The sequence below is a fragment of the Hyposmocoma kahamanoa genome, unplaced genomic scaffold, assembly GCF_003589595.1.
Source record: "Hyposmocoma kahamanoa isolate Upper Pololo Valley unplaced genomic scaffold, ASM358959v1 93, whole genome shotgun sequence".
Taxonomy (NCBI): domain Eukaryota; kingdom Metazoa; phylum Arthropoda; class Insecta; order Lepidoptera; family Cosmopterigidae; genus Hyposmocoma; species Hyposmocoma kahamanoa.
The window spans coordinates 10,235,103-10,254,372 of NW_020654810.1; the positions used below are offsets into that span (position 1 = coordinate 10,235,103).

Consider the following 19,270-nt stretch of genomic DNA (forward strand, 5'->3'; position numbering starts at 1 on the left):
ATTTATAAATTAGTTTGTAACACACAGTGCCATCTATTGTTACGCATATTTGTCAAAGTTTAAAAAATAATTTTAGCTCATGATCAATATTTGAATAATATCACAAGGAAAAAACTAAATTACATTTCATATAAAGAAGAATTAACTGATATCCACGGCTATTTTATAAACTACTTCCTGGCGGGATACAAGACGGGCTACGATCTGTAATATGGAAATTAGCAGTCCTTTTGAGTTATTAGTCACGGTACTTCTAAATATAAGAAATAAAACAACACTTCAGGTTAATACATTACAAGTATAATATAAAATACTTTCAGCTTAAAACATAATCCTACAGGTTCAAAACCAGTATTTACATAGATAATAAAGGCGGAAAGGCCGCTTGGCGGCGTTCAGTCGTCGTGGAGCCGCGGCTCAGGGAAGCCTCGGGCCGAGAGCGGGTCGGGCGCGGGCGAGGCATGCGGCGCGGGAGACGCAGCGGGGGAAGCCGCGGGAGACGCACTGCCTAGCGGCGACGGCAGCGTCGCGTACACCGTCGGCCGCGGAGGCTGATACGACGGCGCGTACGAATCGCTGCGCGGGTTGTAGAACGGCGAGTCGTCCGCGCAGCAGTCCAAGTTCGGCGAGTAGGGCGTGGCGGCGCCACAAGATGGCGCATCGTCGCTTGGCCGGTACGCGGGGGCCACAGGCGCGTACACTGTCCGCCGGGGCGGCTCCGCCTCGGGCCGATGGTGCGACGACGGCGCGTACGCATCCGACCAGCGCGCCTTGCTGGGTGTAAAATCTCCCTTGATGTACAATTGGATCGGCCGCCGGAATCCTTTGCTCGCATGCTGTGGCACTCCCAATATGCAACACTTACTGAAGCCAACTTCAGGCGACAGGAGATATTCCCGAAACTTGTTCGGGAACAACTCGATGGAGTTGAAGTTCTCGTAGATAGTTGGCTGTAAAAGAAAATAAATAATAAACGAAATACAATAAATTATACATCCCTCTTTGTACTTCTATATGTAAACATTAATTGACTATTAAATCTCCAAAAAGAAAGCAACTTAACTACTGTTAAGAATTACAGTCCGAGTAGAATTTACCAATGAGTATAAACTCGCTTGTTAAACTTTTGCGTCTTTTATTCTATGCTATGTACTAATAATCAATACTTATTAAATTATAACCAGTGACCGGAATTGAGACAGCTAATCTACCTAAAGTATGAACGTTTTCTTAGTATGGACATACCTCATACATAACATACATACATTTCTTCATCAATGAGTGTAAAATTTCTTTTTTTATTGTTTATTTTCTAAGCATTCCAAAAATAGGCTGTCCCAGGTTTGTTTTTTAAATGGCTAAAGTATTTAAATACGTAAGTACCTATAGAAATTCAACTACAATATTATTTTTCGAAACAATAATTTATGGCAAATAATATTAAGCAAATAATAATTTGCCGCCAATGTACTCAAATTTCTGTACTCATGTACTCATATTGAAATATAATTAATCAGTTCCGACAATTCGAAGGGAATGTCCACGTTATTGTTTAGTTTAGCTAAATTAACTGCCTCAATTCCGATCAATGATTATAACATAGCATAACATATAAGCACTCACACGGCAAGGAAATAATGTTTTAAATATGTCTAATGTAGGAGATAACGTGGTTGTATATATAAATAGCAATGTAGTGTTCCATCTGTTTTTCACTTTCATTTCAAATGCCGCTAAAAAAGCAATTCAAAGCGATATCATCTTTTTTATCTTTTCTTTTTATATAAACTATAATAAGAAATCCAATAATATTTATTTTGTAAAAGTAATTCCCATTAAGTACCATACAGCTTAAGATGAGATAGAGCCACAATGCTACTATTGGATTTTATTGAATATTGAGAAAATTCTTTCTATAGTCTAATTACTGTTAGTTGATACCATACATACAATTCGAATTCTATTAACGAATTTCCACATTCAGAACGCGCTCACCTTACTCAAATAGTATTATTTAGGCTCTCTTCTAGATCTACAAAGGGGTACCCCTTTTTAGGTCTAGATAAATGGATGCTACCAATCTTTTATCGATGAATTGGCTAGAAATTTGTCGGTCATGGACGCCGTAAGAAGAGCAAAACAGCCTCTCAGGACAACCTCTGTACGACCCCTACGGTTTTGCAGGCAAGCTAGGAACTCTGCCAACAGTGTGGATGGAGGAGGAGGAAGCAGCTACTACAATGCTCTAGCGTGGTCAATTAAAGGGCGAAATACCTAAGATTGTAAAGGTACACGCATGACACAAGCAGAGCGCTACACTCACCATACACAAAATAAGTGCTGCCTCGAGTTACAGAAACCAGTTCTATACCATAGATCTACTCAAATAAATTCTAATCCAAAACAATGTTAAGAACTTACAGTTAAGCGTTTCTTTTTCTTATAACTGGCCCAGTTCTGCGCTTCAAGGATAAGCTTCCCGCCCGGACGTAGGTCGTTGAACATACGGCGAAAGGCGCGCTTCAGACCGGCGTCGCCCCAGTTCAGATGCAGCCACTTGGTAGTCGACAGGCATAAGATAAGATCGAACTGAGGGATCTCAGCCGACCCTAGTGCTACTTCCTCTCGGGGCACGTAGTTACCCTGTAAAAGTGTAAATGAAGCCTCATTTGTGTTTATAGAAATTCTAAAACTTGCCAAAATCTATGTTATCCAATTTATTTATTATAGTTTAGAATTATACAACCGCACCCTTCATGGAAGGATGGCATAAGTGGAGTTACGGCAAAAACGTTTATTACTTCGTTAGATATATAATATAATAGCATACCAAATGAGATAAAAAAAAACAAGAAAAATTATCAACATTTCTTGCCCATCTAAAAAATTAACCTTTTTAATAACGCATTTTATAAATTAGACGAAATATTTAATAAAAGTTAAGAACCATTTTCCTAGTCATGAAATAGATTACGTCATATACTTAAATGTTATTTAATTTTATATTATGAAAAAATAGTTATTATCCACAATTTGTGACTACTGCATTATATTTTATAATATCTTATGTTACAAAATATATGAATATGAAGATACAGAAAAATATAACTCACATCCTCTTAAATTCTTGTAACTCTATCTTCAATATTAATCTAATGGAGCAATAAAAATTTATGACGTAACACCACTTATGCCATTCTTCCATGAAAGGTGCGAATTATTTTGTTGCCCTATTTGGAATATAATTTATGATACAATATTTGTCCCATTATCTTCGTTAAGTTACTCAATTGTTGATTATTAGACTTTTTGATTAACTGTTTAAATTACTCTTAAGACTAGAAGAATCACTAGAAATAAACAGCAATTGGCACATAAAAACGTGGACTGGACTAAAATACTATGGTACTTTAAGACTCGTACATACAATAAACAACAAGTAATTAAGATTGATGCTTGTTAAATTCCTTACACGTAAATCGACTAAGATAAAAGTAAATTACAATGATGCAGGAATAGTTCTTAGTAAATATGTACAAGAGTGTTTCTCGTTGGAGTTGTCCAACATTGTAAAATTTGTTGCAAAACCATTTCACACAAGATATTTTCAATAACTCATTGGATACTTTAACAGCTAAACCTTTCAAAGTGCCCTTTAGTGAGGGTGGTATTAGCTGTCAGAGCCCAATGGATAATTTGTTTACCTGTTTAAATGTGACGTTATAAGGAAATAGAGGTGGTGTAGCCTCCGCCGCGGGATCACCAAGAGCACCATACAATATCGACATTGACATCGGAAAAAAGCATTGCCCTTCTTGTTTATTCACAGCCTTCCTATTCTTACGGGGTCTGCGTATCTTCCGCCCAGGTAAAGGTTTCTTGTCTTCCTCCAATTTGTCATGTTCCTCCTTCTCAATATGACAGTCTTCACATTTTTGCTCTTTGCACTTATCACAATCTTTCTTATCATCTTCTAATTCAGACTTTTTTCCCTCTTCTGCCTTTGGCGGTTCGGTTGGAACTGGTATGAAGGATCGCAAGTTCTTCCTTGCTCGTCCTGAAAGTCAAAATTAATATGTTATCAATTAATAAGTTTATCAGTGAGATAGCTATCTGTCTCAATTAACGCTATGGGTTTTATTCAAAGACAGCTTTAGGATACAAGCCACCATTGTATGGTATAGTATAGTGTAGTGTAACGGGCTTTTGTCCGCAACTCGACGTCCGAGCGCCTATTTTGCTCAATGGAGAATAAAGGACTTCATATATTCAAAGGGAAGTACCTACACCATAACTAGTACATTTTATTCAATGTAAAGCATGAGACTGTATCAATATACAATACATATCAGAAATAACAACGTCCCAAATATTAAGCCGGGTACTCACTAGTGAGCTGTAACTGTAACCATTGCATGTTATGTAACCATAGTTAGTACGTGGTTCGCGAGCTTGCCGCGAGCGGTACGCGGTGTGGTTTTCAGTGAGCCGTCTAATCGAAGACTGTTTCATGCGTACACACTAGAACCTCGTTACTGTATCTGCACGTTACAGTTACAGTTCGCTAATGAGTACCCGGCTTTACTTAATTATTCATTAATTAAATCCCTGGTGGTATATTTTTTCTATAAAAATTAAAGTTGAAGGAGGGGGTAAATTCGAAAATAAACCTTAAGCGAAACGCGATAGAGCACAATTTTAACATTACAAATACAAGCTTGAACACACAAAGTTCTCAACTCATACAACTTTACTTACTTTTAATATAATTAATATATATGATTACACTTATAAAAAAGGTAATTTTATAGGGTATTCATCCTACGCAGATAACATCAGTAGAATTTTTAAACACACATTAAGCAAATTGCACAATTTGTGAAAATGTCTAATTTTAAAATTATAATAGATAAGACAATGGCCCTAATTTTCTGGAATATGTAGCCTGGTTGACTGATTGCAGATTTCAAGTTCAAGAGAGAAAGTTTAAAAATTGTATATAAATATCTCATTACATAATAAGTTGCAACAAAACAACTGGAATAGTTTACCATGAATAATACTTGCACTAAAAATGCATATTGAAACATTTTACAAACCATTTATAAAGAAAAGTAAGGAAAAACGAATTGCAAAAGCCTTATAAGAATGGATACTTTTATTTGGGAATAAAGATGGGATTAAATAAAAATAATCTGCAATATTATTTTCAATACAACCTACCTTATAACACCAAACAGTATGTACCTTACATACTGTTTAGTGTTACAAGACCTTTCATACGATGTTACGGTTCAGAAACTGGTGTATACAAGTAACTTTGATTCAAGTCTAATTACCTATCAAAACTGGGTCAATATCGATGCCAACGACCGAGCGGGCGCCGAGAGTACGCGCTACTGCGATTGAGATATGACCCACATTGCAGCCTATGTCCAGGACATCCTTGTGGTGAAACAAATGTCGGTGCATCTCAAACACTTGCAGACGTACATCCATCATTGCATTAAGATTGCGGTAACCGTAATACCTGGAATCAGGAAATAACAGTTGATCATGTCTGTTTGCTAGTTTGAAAATTTTTTAAAGAACCCACCTCAAATGTTCATGGAATTATAGACTATCTTTTTTGAAGACAGAGTAAAATGACAATTCATTGCGCAAAAATGTTATCCACGTTTGCTAGCAGATCGATTGCAGTTGACAAATATTATATTGACTATCAACTACACGTTGGATGCTCTTATGAAATAAATAGGCGAAATTTTTTCATTACATTCATCATCATCAGCCTATTATACATCCAACTGCTGGGCACAGGTTCATTTGTATTGTTGATTTTTAAAAATTAATTCATACTTACACTAAATTTAGAAGTATATGTATTAAAAATATAAATAGGAGACGTATTTTAAAGCTTTTCATTTTAATTTTGTACACATAATCAAATCCGCCTGTTATTATTAAAAAAGTGTCTAAAAATTGATTTTGATACTAATAGACCTATATATAAACTGGCAACCCCACAAATGTCCTTTTACTCCATCTTCAAATACGACAACACTATACAATGTCATCTGTTTGCCAACTTTTATTGAAATTGGTTACCGGAAAGTGCGGGAATCCATATTCGTCACCTAGTTTGCTACCCTTAGAGGTGGAATATTTTCTTCAAATTTAAAATAGAACCAACAATGACGTACCCTCTTTCCAACAAAAAAATAATAATTGAAATCAGTTCACAAATTCTAAGAAAAAAGAGTAATAGCGTAACATGCACACAAAAAAATACAGTTGAATTGAGAACCTCCTCCTTTTTTGGAAGTCGGTTAAAAATCTAAAATAAGTTTCAATATATGGATACATTTAAAACCCAGAAGAAATGTGTTAAGGCCATGTTGGTTGTGGGTCAGCGAGAAGGTTGTGTACCTTACTGTAGGAAACTGAAGATATTAACCCTACCCTACATTGATTTATATTTATGACGCCTGTAGTATTCCTTGTGTGTCTAGGATATGGTAGATATCCTAGAAACACAAGGAATACAACAGAAATACGGCCCAACCAATGCTCTAAGTTGGAGTTTTACAGTATACCCAAACAATGCTCTAAGTTGGAGTTTTACAGTATAACAATGTTCATATTAGCACCCATAAAATTATATTATATTATGATGCTGTTAAAGAATTAAATGGTAGACAATTTTAAAATGAAATTGCATAATTTGTTAGTTACTTAATGTTACTACAATATTGATGCTTTTTTACTTGATAATATAAAATCTAAAATTTAACTATTGTATGTTATATTTTTGACTTCATAGTTTCTGGTTAAATTCCAATTGTTGTAGTTTGTCTATGCTATTGTTTTAATTTAACTTTAACTCATGCTACTTCTAAAGTGAAATAAGCATTGTGTAAAATATTCACATGCCAAGTTTTGGTTCAATGTCAAATCTAATACAATATATTATAGAATAGACCTGCATTGTTAACCACATTTTTCAGTGAGTAAATATCTTGTATTTCTGTATGCAATAACTGCCCATTGAAAATTTGGTTTTTCAGAAGCGTACAATATGATAGGCAACAACTTAAGTTAGTTTTTTTATTTCCCTGCTTATCTTTATAACTCTTATCTTAAACTTATGATAAGATGAAGTAATAATAACAGCTTGGTTATTCTTTACCTGTCGTAATTTCCATACTGATATCTTGAATTTTTTGGATGAAATGTTGGTAGCTTCTGCTCTCCTTCAGTTTTGAGTTTAGTGCGATGTGGTGAGACTGGGCGTTCAGGCACCGCCGGCCGCGACTGGGGTCTAGCACGCATCCATGCTCCAGGCTGTGGAACCACTGGACTTACAATTTTATCCAAAGAATCCATGCGGCGTAACTTCTTAGCATCCTTCACTTTCTGTGCAGCATTCTCACTCTCACTGCATGACCTCTTTCGAGATTTTGACGTAGAGGGCTCAGGAGGAGGTGGTTCTTTAATTCCCTCCTCCTTTTCCACAACCACTTCTGATTTTGGTGAAGTGTTATCAGTAGTGCGTCGGCGCAAACGCGGCTTCTTGCGTGGCTTGCGCTGTTGCATCTCCAGCCTTTTTTCATACTCTTCATTATCCAGGGGCTCCATTAAGTTAAGTGGATCTCGAATATTTGGGGGTATGATGACATCAATTTTAGCCTTGTGCCTTGGAGGCGTAGGCAATGGTGATGATTCTGGTGTAACAGCATTCATAGCTCTGTTAACATCTTCGTCCTGCAGACTGTTCAGATTCAATGGGTCTGAGATATTGCCCCCAAGAAGAAATTTTGTTGGAGGAATAAAAACGTCTTTACGTGGCCTCTTATGCGGGAGGAAGAACTTTGAAATGGAAGGGAAACTTTGAGCTCTTTTTCTGCATTGCTTGAATTTTGCAGGAGTATAATAAATTCTGCGCACTATGCTCCTATCAGTATTATCTTTAGAGGTGCCTGGCCCCTTCTTGCCGTGACGAAATTTCTTTTTAGCCTTTTTAAACGTTCCTGAACTGGATATGTCTCCCTCTTTAGACGTGTTCGCATCACCAGCAGATTGATCCACGGATACATTTACAGATGAATCAACGATGTCGGAAGCCTCATTGTCTGAAGCATCTGCTGTATCAAATTCCGCATCCACTCCAGCTGTGCTCTCGCAAGCGAGCACATTTTCTTCTGGACTACCCATAACGTGTTTGAAATTGAAACGTTACGATAATCACAAATCTTTACATTGGAGAAAATTGAATTTACCGCCACTTCAGCACTTGCAAAATGGACAAGGACATCCGTCAACTGTGATAAACAGGTTAACAATGCTGTTTGTTTTTATTGTTCACGTTTTGGATACAGCGTTTGTATTACATAATAATATCTCACGCAAAGAAACTAGACAAAAAATATCACTTTCCACCGAATTTCACAATATAAACTAGCAAATTTACTCCAAAATTCAATGCACCACACACACACTTCCTCACCAGGAAAATGGCAATTGAATTTTATGAGTTCGTTTTCATTTGTCACAGGGAAATTTAAATGACTTTCCCTATTGGACAGGAGAGTTGTTGACTATCAGTTCAACCAATACGAGAAAGATGTTTTACGTCACACGTTCGTAAATCCGCAATGAAAACCGAACGGTCACAAAAAAATATTGCCATTTAAAAAAACTCTTGTCAATACTAGGAAGTAACTTGGAATATAACCGTGAATGCGTAACTTCTATTTTAGTACTAGGGTATCCTTTCTACTATAAATGACTTTTTTTTAACTAGTAACATTTTTACTTCAGAGACAATAGCGTTCTATTTTGAAATTTGAAATGTGTCCGTTTTCTAACTAACGTGATTGACAGTCTGGAGAAATTCAACGATTTTACTGTTTTCTTCAGTCCAATGTTAGTATACTTGAAGATATATTAGCAGTTGATATTTTATATATAAAACTGTGATATCCGTAATTATTATAATAGCTAGGTATCAGTGTTTTGTTGTTCAGTAATGTAAAAATGTTATTTTCTTCCTTTCAGAAGCACCTGGAGTGCGCATAAGTTGTGTTGATAAAGGATTACTTCATAAAGGTGCGTGACAGTAATTACTTATTATTATGTAGAGTAATGCTAAATAATAGAACTAAAATGTAGTAGATATGTAGATTATACAAGAATTCACTGGAATTCTGTTGTTTTCCATTACAGATGTCCAGAATCCCAAAACTGCCTACTACGGCAACAAAAGAGAATCGGCCAGGTCTGATTAATCGTCCAATTTCAAGAAGTATAGCCAATGTTCTCAGCGACGCTGACAAGAAAAGCTTACTTGCAAACCATACTAAACCTATACGTGCTACGGCCATCGTCGGAGCAAAAGCAAATGGTATGATCACCAAAAGCATGTCAACAGCATCAGTGCAGGGAACATCAAATGGAATATCAGGTACCTTAGCTGCCTCACGCTTAAAGAGATCGCAGTCTGTACAGGCAACATCTACTATTCCTGCCAAAGTTAACAAAGTGGAGAAGAAACCAGTAACTACGGGGCCTAAATTTGCTCCTTATGATTTCAAAGGTAAATATAACAATTTGGTTGAAATACACAAGACACTGAAAAGTCAGTACACTGAATTAAAAGACAATCACAATGAAATTACTGAAGACTATGAGAAAGTTAAAGATGCTGCAGAAAGTTGTGCCAAGGAAAGGGATAATTTGAAAGAGAAATTGCTAAACACTTACAGTGAGCTAAAGGAAAAGTCATCGGAATATGACAAACTTAAGATTGACTGTGAATTACAAAAACATGAGATTGATGATCTCCACAGAAAAACAAAACTATTGGAAGAAATCACAAGCAACTTGAAAAAAAAATCATCAGAACTAGAGAAACTGCAATCAGACTATGATGACTTAAACAGACGTTATAACAGCCTCAAAGAAGAAGCAGAAGCTTTACGAGTTCTTTCCGACCACCTCAAGAAAGTCTCCATCGAGCATGAGAAGTTGCAGCTTGATTATAAAGAAGCACAAGTGACAATAACAAAAAATGTATCAGACACAGAAGGACTGCAAAATATATTAGCTGCCATGCATAAAGAGCAAAGAGATTTAAGAAATACTATACAAGACTTAAAAGGTAATATACGCGTGTATTGTAGGGTCAGACCACCCCTAGAATCGGAGACTACAAAACCACTCTTCAACCTTCATGTCCTCGATGCTTGCTCCATTGAAGTTGAAAAAATTGAATTGTGCAATTCTTCTACTCGTAAAGGCAAACATGCCTTTTCTTTTGATGGAATTTTTACTCCACATTCATCACAGGAAGATGTGTTTGCTGAAGTGTCTCCTATGGTTCAGTCGGCACTGGATGGATACAATGTATGTATTTTTGCTTATGGGCAAACTGGTTCTGGTAAAACTTATACCATGGAAGGTGGCTGTGGCAAAGAACAGTATGGTATCATACCTCGTGCTTTCAACATGATTTTTACATGTATGGATGACCTGAAGAAAATGGGTTGGGATATAGGAATAAAAGCATCATTTCTAGAAATATACAATGAAGTTATTTATGACTTATTGAATTCTAGTAAGGAACAAGTGAGTCATGATATCAAAATGGTTAATTCTAAAGGACCGGTTGATGTCTATGTTTCCAACCTCAAAGAGGAGGAGGTGAAGAGTTCCCATGACTTCATCAAATTGATGATATTTGCTCAACGTAACAGACAAACAGCCGCAACACTTAACAATGAGCGAAGCTCCAGGTCTCACTCTGTAGCTCAAATTAAAATATCCGCTATCCATGAAAAGCGTAAGGAAAAGTATACTAGCAATCTGAATTTGGTTGACTTGGCTGGTTCTGAGAGTGGCAAAACTACACAGAGGATGGATGAAACCAAACATATAAACAGGTCATTGTCTGAGTTATCCAAAGTAATTTTGTCTCTACAAACAAACCAAGCCCATATCCCTTACAGAAACTCAAAATTGACACACTTACTGATGCCTAGCCTTGGCGGCAACTCAAAAACATTAATGTTGGTCAATATCAATCAATTCGATGAATGCTTCAATGAGACATTAAACTCCCTGAGGTTTGCAACTAAAGTAAACAACTGCAGAACAGTCAAAGCAAAGAAAAACCTAACTATGGTTGACACATAAGTTACACTTACTGTGTCTATACACTTGAGATTGCCTTAAAAGATAACTAAGAAATAATGACATAGTTTGTTACAGACTTGTTTGTTACAAATGGACTTAGTTTTTTTGGTAATCAACTTTTAAGATAGGACAATCATAATCCAGAAAAGAATACATCTTTTCTTTTACAGACATTTAGTTATTTCCTTGTAAATAATGTTACTTCTAATATTGATAGTTTGTATTTTGAAATTAATTTAATGACATGTCACATGCAAATAATTTTCTTAAGTCAACTTACGTGTTAAGTTGTTGGCAGATGTTTCAAATTAATATTGAATTATATTTTAGAACCATATTAACTATAATATAATGACATTTAATCTAAATAGCTTTTGTAGACAATTCATAGATCACCTCGTCGTACTTTGAATTTTTGAAGTTTTGTAACTTACCTTAATTGGGCATTAATTTCTTTAATGTGTAATGTCGTCTTGCATTTACTATTAATTCGTTCCCAATAAGTATTTTTGCGTTACTTTTGATAATTTTAACGTACGTGTAACTAATCACAGACTTATTTCGATTTATTTTAGCTATATTCTTATTTCTATAATAAATAGGTATTTGTCATTTGTTGTTTTATTTTGAAGATTGAAACTACGTAATGTTTGGATGTTTTAGGGAAAGGAGGTTTTGTTTTGTTTTTAGATTAGCATGAGCTCTTCATACAAATGATGTTACTGTAGTTAATGCGGAATGAAGTCGATAGATGACGCTACTCGTAAATTATCACAGTACAAGTACAAGCATACTTTTAGCGTTAAAATGATCATAAAATTAAACTTTATCGAAATGACTTAAGGGCGCACTCTAGATGGAAACTTAAATTTATCCGGAAACAGAAGTGCACGGTTATTATTGCAACGTAAGGTATTCTCGAATCAAGGATTTGCCATGTACCGAACAAGGGTTCTTTCTACGCTCAGATAATTTCCACACTGACTGTAGGTAAGTAGGTGCATTATTTTTTTTTTATATAATAAAACAATTAATTTAGCCCATGGTTAGTATTAATATTAACCTTAGGCATAATTTGAAGTCTAAAATACAAGGTACAATAAGTCTTATTGCTAAGTTGCAATCATTTCCATAGAACTTAAGAATAGTAGGAGATCAACGAATAAGATTACTTGGAGCTTCGTAATTTCATCACGGTTACAATTATTTGTGCACTGCTGGACAATGACATTTAGTATCCTGGAAATAATTTGAGCGGCGGCAGTCCCGTTAATTCTTAAAGCCGTAAGTGTGAGTTGTAGATAGTAAGTACTATGTTAGTGGAGAGGTACCCACCAAATGTTTTATCTAAATTTTACTGAATGGCTAGGTGAGTGCTAAACTTATCCTGTACGTAATAAAACAAGAAAATTAAGGCAAAATCATATCATGTATTAAAATAATTTAAGACTAGATCAAAACATTAGGCGATTAATTCAATCATAGAGAATTTTCAAATACATCTTAATTCTCATTCATATGCACGAATTTCGTGCTACTCCTCCCTGCGCCAACGGGTGGGCGCAGGCTTAACTGGGGCGGATTCAGGCGCAAGCGCGGCGCCTGTCAGGCGGTGATAACGACCGCGAGGCGAGTCCAGGGTCCTCTCGCCGTGAGTTCAGCGTGACACATCCGGCTCACTCGCCGTTTCATCATCTTGCGCCGGCAACTGCGCATTCTCTATCGTTTGTATCAATCTATCCAAACCGTAAAGGAATCCCTCCTCGTGGTTTCCTTGCTGCCAAGGATCTTGATGGTTAACTTCTGTGCCTTCCGGGACACGTCTGGTTTTAGCGAAGTCGATCAACCAGGCGCCAACACGCTCATCATCATAAATGATAAATATGCTGCTACCGACGATTTCATGGGTTTTGAAGAAATCTGAGCGTTTGAATAGTTCTCTGATTTCGCGAAGTCGCGCGGTTACGGCTCGCCGAGCACGTTCATCGTTGCCGAAGAACCTCGCCACGGTGGCGGCAAGCTGGTCTGGTTCGCGCACCTTCTGTAGATCGGTGAGCGGAGGTTGTCCAGGGAGCTTCACTGCTTCAATGCGGAAGCCAAGTTCGGCCGAAGACGAGCATTGTTCACGGAACTGCATGTAGCGCAATTTAGTGACGGCACGTGCTGCATGCTCGCTTTCAGTGGGGGCATTGGGATCAAGTCGCACCATTTTCTCATACAGGTCGGTGCGAGCACGAGCGTTACTGACTTCATCTTCTAGGAACGTACGAGTGCCCATCTTGATGTCCATGACATGAGGATCGCGGAAGCCGTGAAGGAGGTCTTGGAGCTCAATAAATCTCTCGCCACCATATTCAAGTTCCCGGTAGAAGCGCGGGATGGCTGAGCTCATATGCGGACAGGTAGTGAGAGCTTCGTACGCGTCGCGTTCCGGATTATGTTGCGGGTGATCTCCGGGCGCGCGACGTTTCCACACGGTGCCGGGACCAGCAGGCGCCAGGGAACCTGGATGACCTGCTAGCTGAAACCACTCCGAGGAGCGGGACTTCAGCAGCGCATCAGATGCTGGGGCTGATAACTCTAATGCATTCTGTAACAACGAAAAACCAAAATTTAATGAATATATAATTTGATGAGTAGAATATAGAATATATAGTTTGAAGAGTATTAATGAGTAGGTTTATATTTACTTAACGCGTCTAATGCATAAAAGTTAATTATTGGATATTTATTTTAACTGTTTCTTAATATTTATTTATGTATGTCTAAATTATACATCAAATGTATTTTTTCAATTTAGAGTTGACAAATATAAAATACTTACAATAGCTAGGAACTTTAGAAGGTCCGAGGGCTGCGCTGCTGCGGGTGCAGCAGGTGCAGGAGAGTCAGGTTCGGCAGGCGTGGTGGTACGCCGCCAGCGCTTAAATAAAGCGCCTTCATCTTTGCTGCGCCAACGTTCTTCCTCTTTGCCAGGCACAGCGACCTGAGAACAACCAAATCACACTATGAACAATTACGTCAAATACACAAAAACACTGCAAAAACAATATCCTCATAAGCACTGGTAAAGTGGTTCACATTGCGATGACACGTACCGCTAAAATTTTGTTGGCGGCATAGAGAAGACCACCGGGGCCGAGGCGGCTCAATACCGATTGGCGAGAGACACTGTTCATTTTGCTAGTGACGGTCATGGCGGACAAGTGCTAGCGTCCGAAGCGCGAACACGAGTGAGCAATAATGAATGCGAGAAAATACTAGAGCAACGTGCGCAAGCGGACGGCTGCTAGATGCGAGTATGCCGGTGGGAGGGACGTTGGCGGTTATATAGAGACCTCGGCTTTCTCGTGACGTCGGCACCCCGCCTGCCCGCACCGCGTCTGCCTCTCCGCGAGTCCCTCCCGCTACCACAAACTTTTCCTACGGTGCCTCTGCTGATTTTCTCATAGTGTATGTAAACTGCATTGATTGATTCGACTCCGTGTAAGAAGCGCGTCATTTTGCCCAAGACTTGCCTATTAGTGGCAAGAGATTGAAATCGGAAAAGCAGTCACATAATAATCTAAAATAAAAAATCATTGCATTGGCAAGTAACCATATGAGTGAATTCAGATATTTTTATTACTATGGTTTATACTTAGTGACCTATTTAGGGCGCATTTCCCATTCTCGCTATTGTTTTTAGATACACAATTGCCTAAATAATTAATTAACTGACGTTATATCAAAATAATTGAAATTAGGTAATTTTATAAACCGTTACAAATTTTAATAATATTTTTAAATATTTTCTAATTTGAAACTACATCCAATAAACAGATGTTCTGAATTTGAAAGAACGTGAATTTCTATTTCATTTATTGCCGATATAATTTCAGAAATATATGCTTGTAGTACACATTTTAGGATTGCGTCTTTCACAAAACATTATTTTTCTGTAAAAACTATAAATTCTATTTCACAAAAATATTTTTTCACCTAATTTATTGCACATTTTATAACATTTTCAAATATAACTCGCGTATAGTTTTTAGTCAAGCAGTAATGTGTTCCGTCTTTGTAGGGTATAGGGTACTTATGAAATTACAAGTACATGGGATTTGTCAAATTATACCGCAGGGTGATTGATGGGCGTAATGGTAGTGCCCCTCGGTTACCTATGATTGTTGCAGCTGATTTGTACATGCCGTTACTTAACATCATAAAAAAATTGTTTTTTCAAACAAAATGGGCCCTTTAAAAGTTTCATGGTTACAATTCAGATCCGAAAAAATAGTTTCATTTCCAATGTGTAACAATCGTCAAAACCAAAAAAGAGTTCTTAACTCTATAATTACACAATTTTTCAAGCATTATATGAACTCCTATTAGGTACTATGCCAGTGCATAGTGCACAGTGTACATTTAAATACCTATCAACTAAAACCATATCATCCGAGAAAGTGCAAATGATTGAAAAAACTACAACTGAATAATAATTATACGTGTTTACTAATGACAATGGCTTAATCGCATATGAAACCATATACTGTCATAACTCAAAATTGTGAAATTGAGAAAACACAATTTAGAAAAATAAAAAACTGAATGGATCTTATTGCTATTAATGTGATAATTTTTATTTACACATAATACTTAATTATTTATTTATATACGAGTATTTATTTATATATATATATATGTATGTATATTGATTTCTTTCAGTATTTTTTATTTTTATTTTTAAATCCTTATTTCTTAATTCCACAATGTACAGTTACGACAATGTTTGGTTTCGTGTGCGATTTAGCCATTGCCGTTATTAAACACGTGTAAGTAAGATTTTTTTTGTAAGTTAAAATTTAATCAATTAATTCCATACACGTAGATAAAAGTCATATTGTTGAGCTATCCTTTAAGTACGTACTTATCAAAGCTCTACCCTCTTTTATTCCTCATGAACGAGGGACATAGACTCTACTATAGAAAAACATTAATCGAAAATAGTACATAGAGATGCGCAGTGGCGCAAAGGGAAAACAAAGTTCGATCGCACGACTTTATTGTTTTATAAGATTTATGTACGTAAAATCATACACAACAATTTATATTATTTGTAAACTCCTTTTTTGAGAAGGATATTACACCGACATGAGATTTCTTTTTGAACGATGATCACATGTGTACATTATTATTTATATCATAGTAAAATGAAAAATCCTGTATGATACCTAAGAACTACAACCTGAATGACGCAAAACTGTATCCTCTGACGCATATATGTAGCTTTCCCGGATTCACTGATCTTGAACAAAACAGTCTGGAGCGGTGACGTGATATGAGTCCTTTGTTACTAACGTCACGGTCCAAATCCGAAACTGCATAAAACATTCTATATACCACACAATTCTAATTTAATGGCGCAATGACGTAGTTTCATTAGTTTATTGTAAGTAAATTGACTTAATTGTTAATTACTTCATCAATTAGTATTTACAAAAAAATATAATCTTAATTTTTTTTTTAATATTCTCAATATTGTTGATAAACGGAAACAAGATCCCAAAATAAAAGAATATAAAAAAATGATACGTATTTTTTCCTATATCTAGGTCTGTCTATATAATATAATATCTGTCTAGGACAGCAAATTGATCAAAAAGACATTACAGTCGAACTTGGTGCACAAAATCGACCCATACCCTCGATTGCTGTTTTGTTTTGGGATCGTAACTATAAATCCATGTTTCGTCACCTATTACTATGTCCCACACCAAATTTGACGCCCCTTCGCTGAATCTGGTAAGCATGGCATTGCACCAAGCGACGCTATCTGTTTTTTGAGCCTCAATCAAATTGTGTGAGATCCACCGAGAGCACAGCTTTTTCACCCCCAAATGTTTGTGTAGTATTGATTATATTTGACTCATGCTTATGCAAAAGATGTCCGAATCTCATGTCACATGCCTGTCTGTTTCGATCATACGGCGCACAGCATCGATGTTTTTGTTGTTCACAGCAGTGGACGGGCGACCATCACGAAATTCATCACTGAGATTCACACGACCGCATTTGAATTCTGCAAACCAGCTGTAAATAGTCATCTTGCATGGTGCTTCATCGCCATAAGCAGTTTGAAGAACTTTATTACTTTTTCTTAGAGATAGCGTACCGCTGCCAAGTACCGAGTGTACAGTGTAATTCCCATTACGTCCCGACAAATCATAAAATTAGGAATGTGGACATTGGGTTCAGGTACTTCCCTTTAGTTATTATTGATTTTTATTTGAGTATCCATCTCGCTTTTTGTTGCTGCTTTTTATAAAATAATTTAATAAAACCCTATAGATAATATAAATGCGATAAATTGAGTTTAATTATAGAGCATTAGATAGCATAGTTGGAGATTGCAGGCCTATACAAGAGAACTAAGTTCGGTACAAAATAATATTTTTGTTTGATAAGGTATTGCTGCGTAGGAGTATGTAATATTTGAGCTGATAACTAATCCTTATAAAGTTTGCATTAGTTAGCTAACTAACCGCACACGGAACCGTATCCTAAGATAATTTAACCTCGTATTTAATAACATGCGTAAAACATTATGTAAATAATACGACAAAGGTTTTTATACGAAAAAAGACATCAACGCGAATATCTTTAGCAATTATTGCAACATTTGAATCATGTATAATAGACACGGTATATGACTGGTTAGTGATTTTTATTCATGTTCATGAATTATTTTATAGAAATAAATAATTAGGATTCGATATGATTCGATAACTAAATAATGTCATGAAAATTTTCTCACAGATGAGATATCAACGATCGCGTATTTTAAGAATGTTGTTTTACTAGTAAAAGACGGTAATATACGTATCAGAGGTACTTCAAGATATACGAGTATGTTGCACATATTTCGTGGTAAATTTAATTTTCCAACTATGTGTTAAACATGGTTGTTGATAATCGATTCTATACAGTGATACTTAAAGTTGTTTTTGCGAGTTACATATCTAATATTTACGAATTCCATTACTTGTCTCTACATTATATAGAGTGACTGTCTATAGCTACAAGTTTCATAAGTTTACACCTTCCAGGGACACGATAGAGTAAATACTGACTGGCAATTTGTTAGGCATGCACCACGGTGGCTACTTCACCTTGTAGCAATGACTCTTGATGCTGAAGGCCACCTCTACAGAGTATTCTAATGCTTAACGACTATCAACTTCATACTTGTGTCTCAATAACCATCGATTGGAGTTCCGTAATTCCGTTACAGCTGGCAAGTTACGTAATTCGAAAGACACCTCGGTGACATCAAACCGAGCAAGTATAAATATTGTAAATGCTCAACAACTCCTTCAAGGTAGAAGGAGTTGTGACTCCTCTGCACCTCCTTAGCCAGAGTTGCGTTTCAATCGGCATACAATACTAAGTGGCGTACCGCGGGTGCAGAGTGAGCCATGGCCCAGGGCGGCACAGCAATGGGGGCGGGAAATAAAATAATTTTCATTAAAATCAAAATTATTTTATTTATCAAAATTGTTTTAAATTCCACTAAGAACTTGAGAAAACGTATCTAGAACGGTACAAAGGTGGAGACGGCAGGCGAACATAAAAACACAATCGAGTCGAGTCTGCCCGAACGAACTAGTCACTTTTGTAATCATAAAAATAAAGGAGGCAGCAACTTTAAGATTGGCCCCGGGCAGCAGAAATCGACGCTACGCCACTGACAATACTCACTCTTAGGCAAACTTTTGAGCTATGTGTGTGCGTTAAAAAAAGTTATGTACTCAGTGTTGCTATTTAAAGCTCTATTTCCACTAAGGTGCCTCAAAATATGGTAATTAATTTTTTTTTATACTAAGTGACGCGACGAACTAGTCATGCGCCTGGTGGTAAGCGACACAACTGTCCATAACATTTGCAATGCCACTAATTTCCAATTACCAAAAACAATGGTTAATTATTTAGCTATTAAAATTTAACAGATAGTTCTTGAGTTATCATTACTCTACGATTATGTAAAACTATTAAATTGGAAAATTGTAAGAAAGCTTCCAAGCTAAATAAAAACAAC

General features: G+C 36.6%; 3 protein-coding genes across 5 annotated transcripts in view; 1 reads left to right on the forward strand and 2 right to left on the reverse strand.

Annotated features, from left to right (window-relative positions):
• Positions 1 to 283: 283 nt before the first annotated feature.
• On the reverse strand, positions 284 to 8,214 carry LOC113237296 (probable RNA methyltransferase bin3). The gene is made up of 5 exons (XM_026473687.1): positions 7,190 to 8,214; positions 5,340 to 5,530; positions 3,705 to 4,057; positions 2,422 to 2,643; positions 284 to 950 (listed from the first exon to the last, which is right to left on the reverse strand). The coding sequence occupies exons 1-5, from the start codon at positions 8,212 to 8,214 to the stop codon at positions 396 to 398; spliced, it is 2,346 nt and encodes a 781-aa protein (XP_026329472.1). The 3' UTR covers positions 284 to 395.
• Positions 8,215 to 8,852: 638 nt separating this feature from the next.
• On the forward strand, positions 8,853 to 11,593 carry LOC113237367 (protein claret segregational). The gene is made up of 3 exons (XM_026473789.1): positions 8,853 to 8,925; positions 9,058 to 9,108; positions 9,226 to 11,593. The coding sequence occupies exon 3, from the start codon at positions 9,226 to 9,228 to the stop codon at positions 11,191 to 11,193; it is 1,968 nt and encodes a 655-aa protein (XP_026329574.1). The 5' UTR covers positions 8,853 to 8,925; positions 9,058 to 9,108; the 3' UTR covers positions 11,194 to 11,593.
• Positions 11,594 to 12,613: 1,020 nt separating this feature from the next.
• Positions 12,614 to 19,270, reverse strand: part of LOC113237436 (inositol-trisphosphate 3-kinase homolog) — a 120,538-nt gene continuing 113,881 nt past the window's right edge. For 2 of the 3 annotated variants that reach the window (XM_026473907.1, XM_026473908.1), the window contains 2 exons: positions 14,018 to 14,179; positions 12,614 to 13,783 (listed from right to left, as the gene is read on the reverse strand). In XM_026473907.1, coding sequence (XP_026329692.1) covers positions 12,851 to 13,783; positions 14,018 to 14,179 — 1,095 coding nt within the window. In that variant the 3' untranslated portion in view covers positions 12,614 to 12,850. Of the gene's footprint in view, positions 13,784 to 14,017; positions 14,180 to 14,291; positions 14,463 to 19,270 lie in introns of those variants that run through there. The other variant, XM_026473909.1, reaches the window with a different exon arrangement.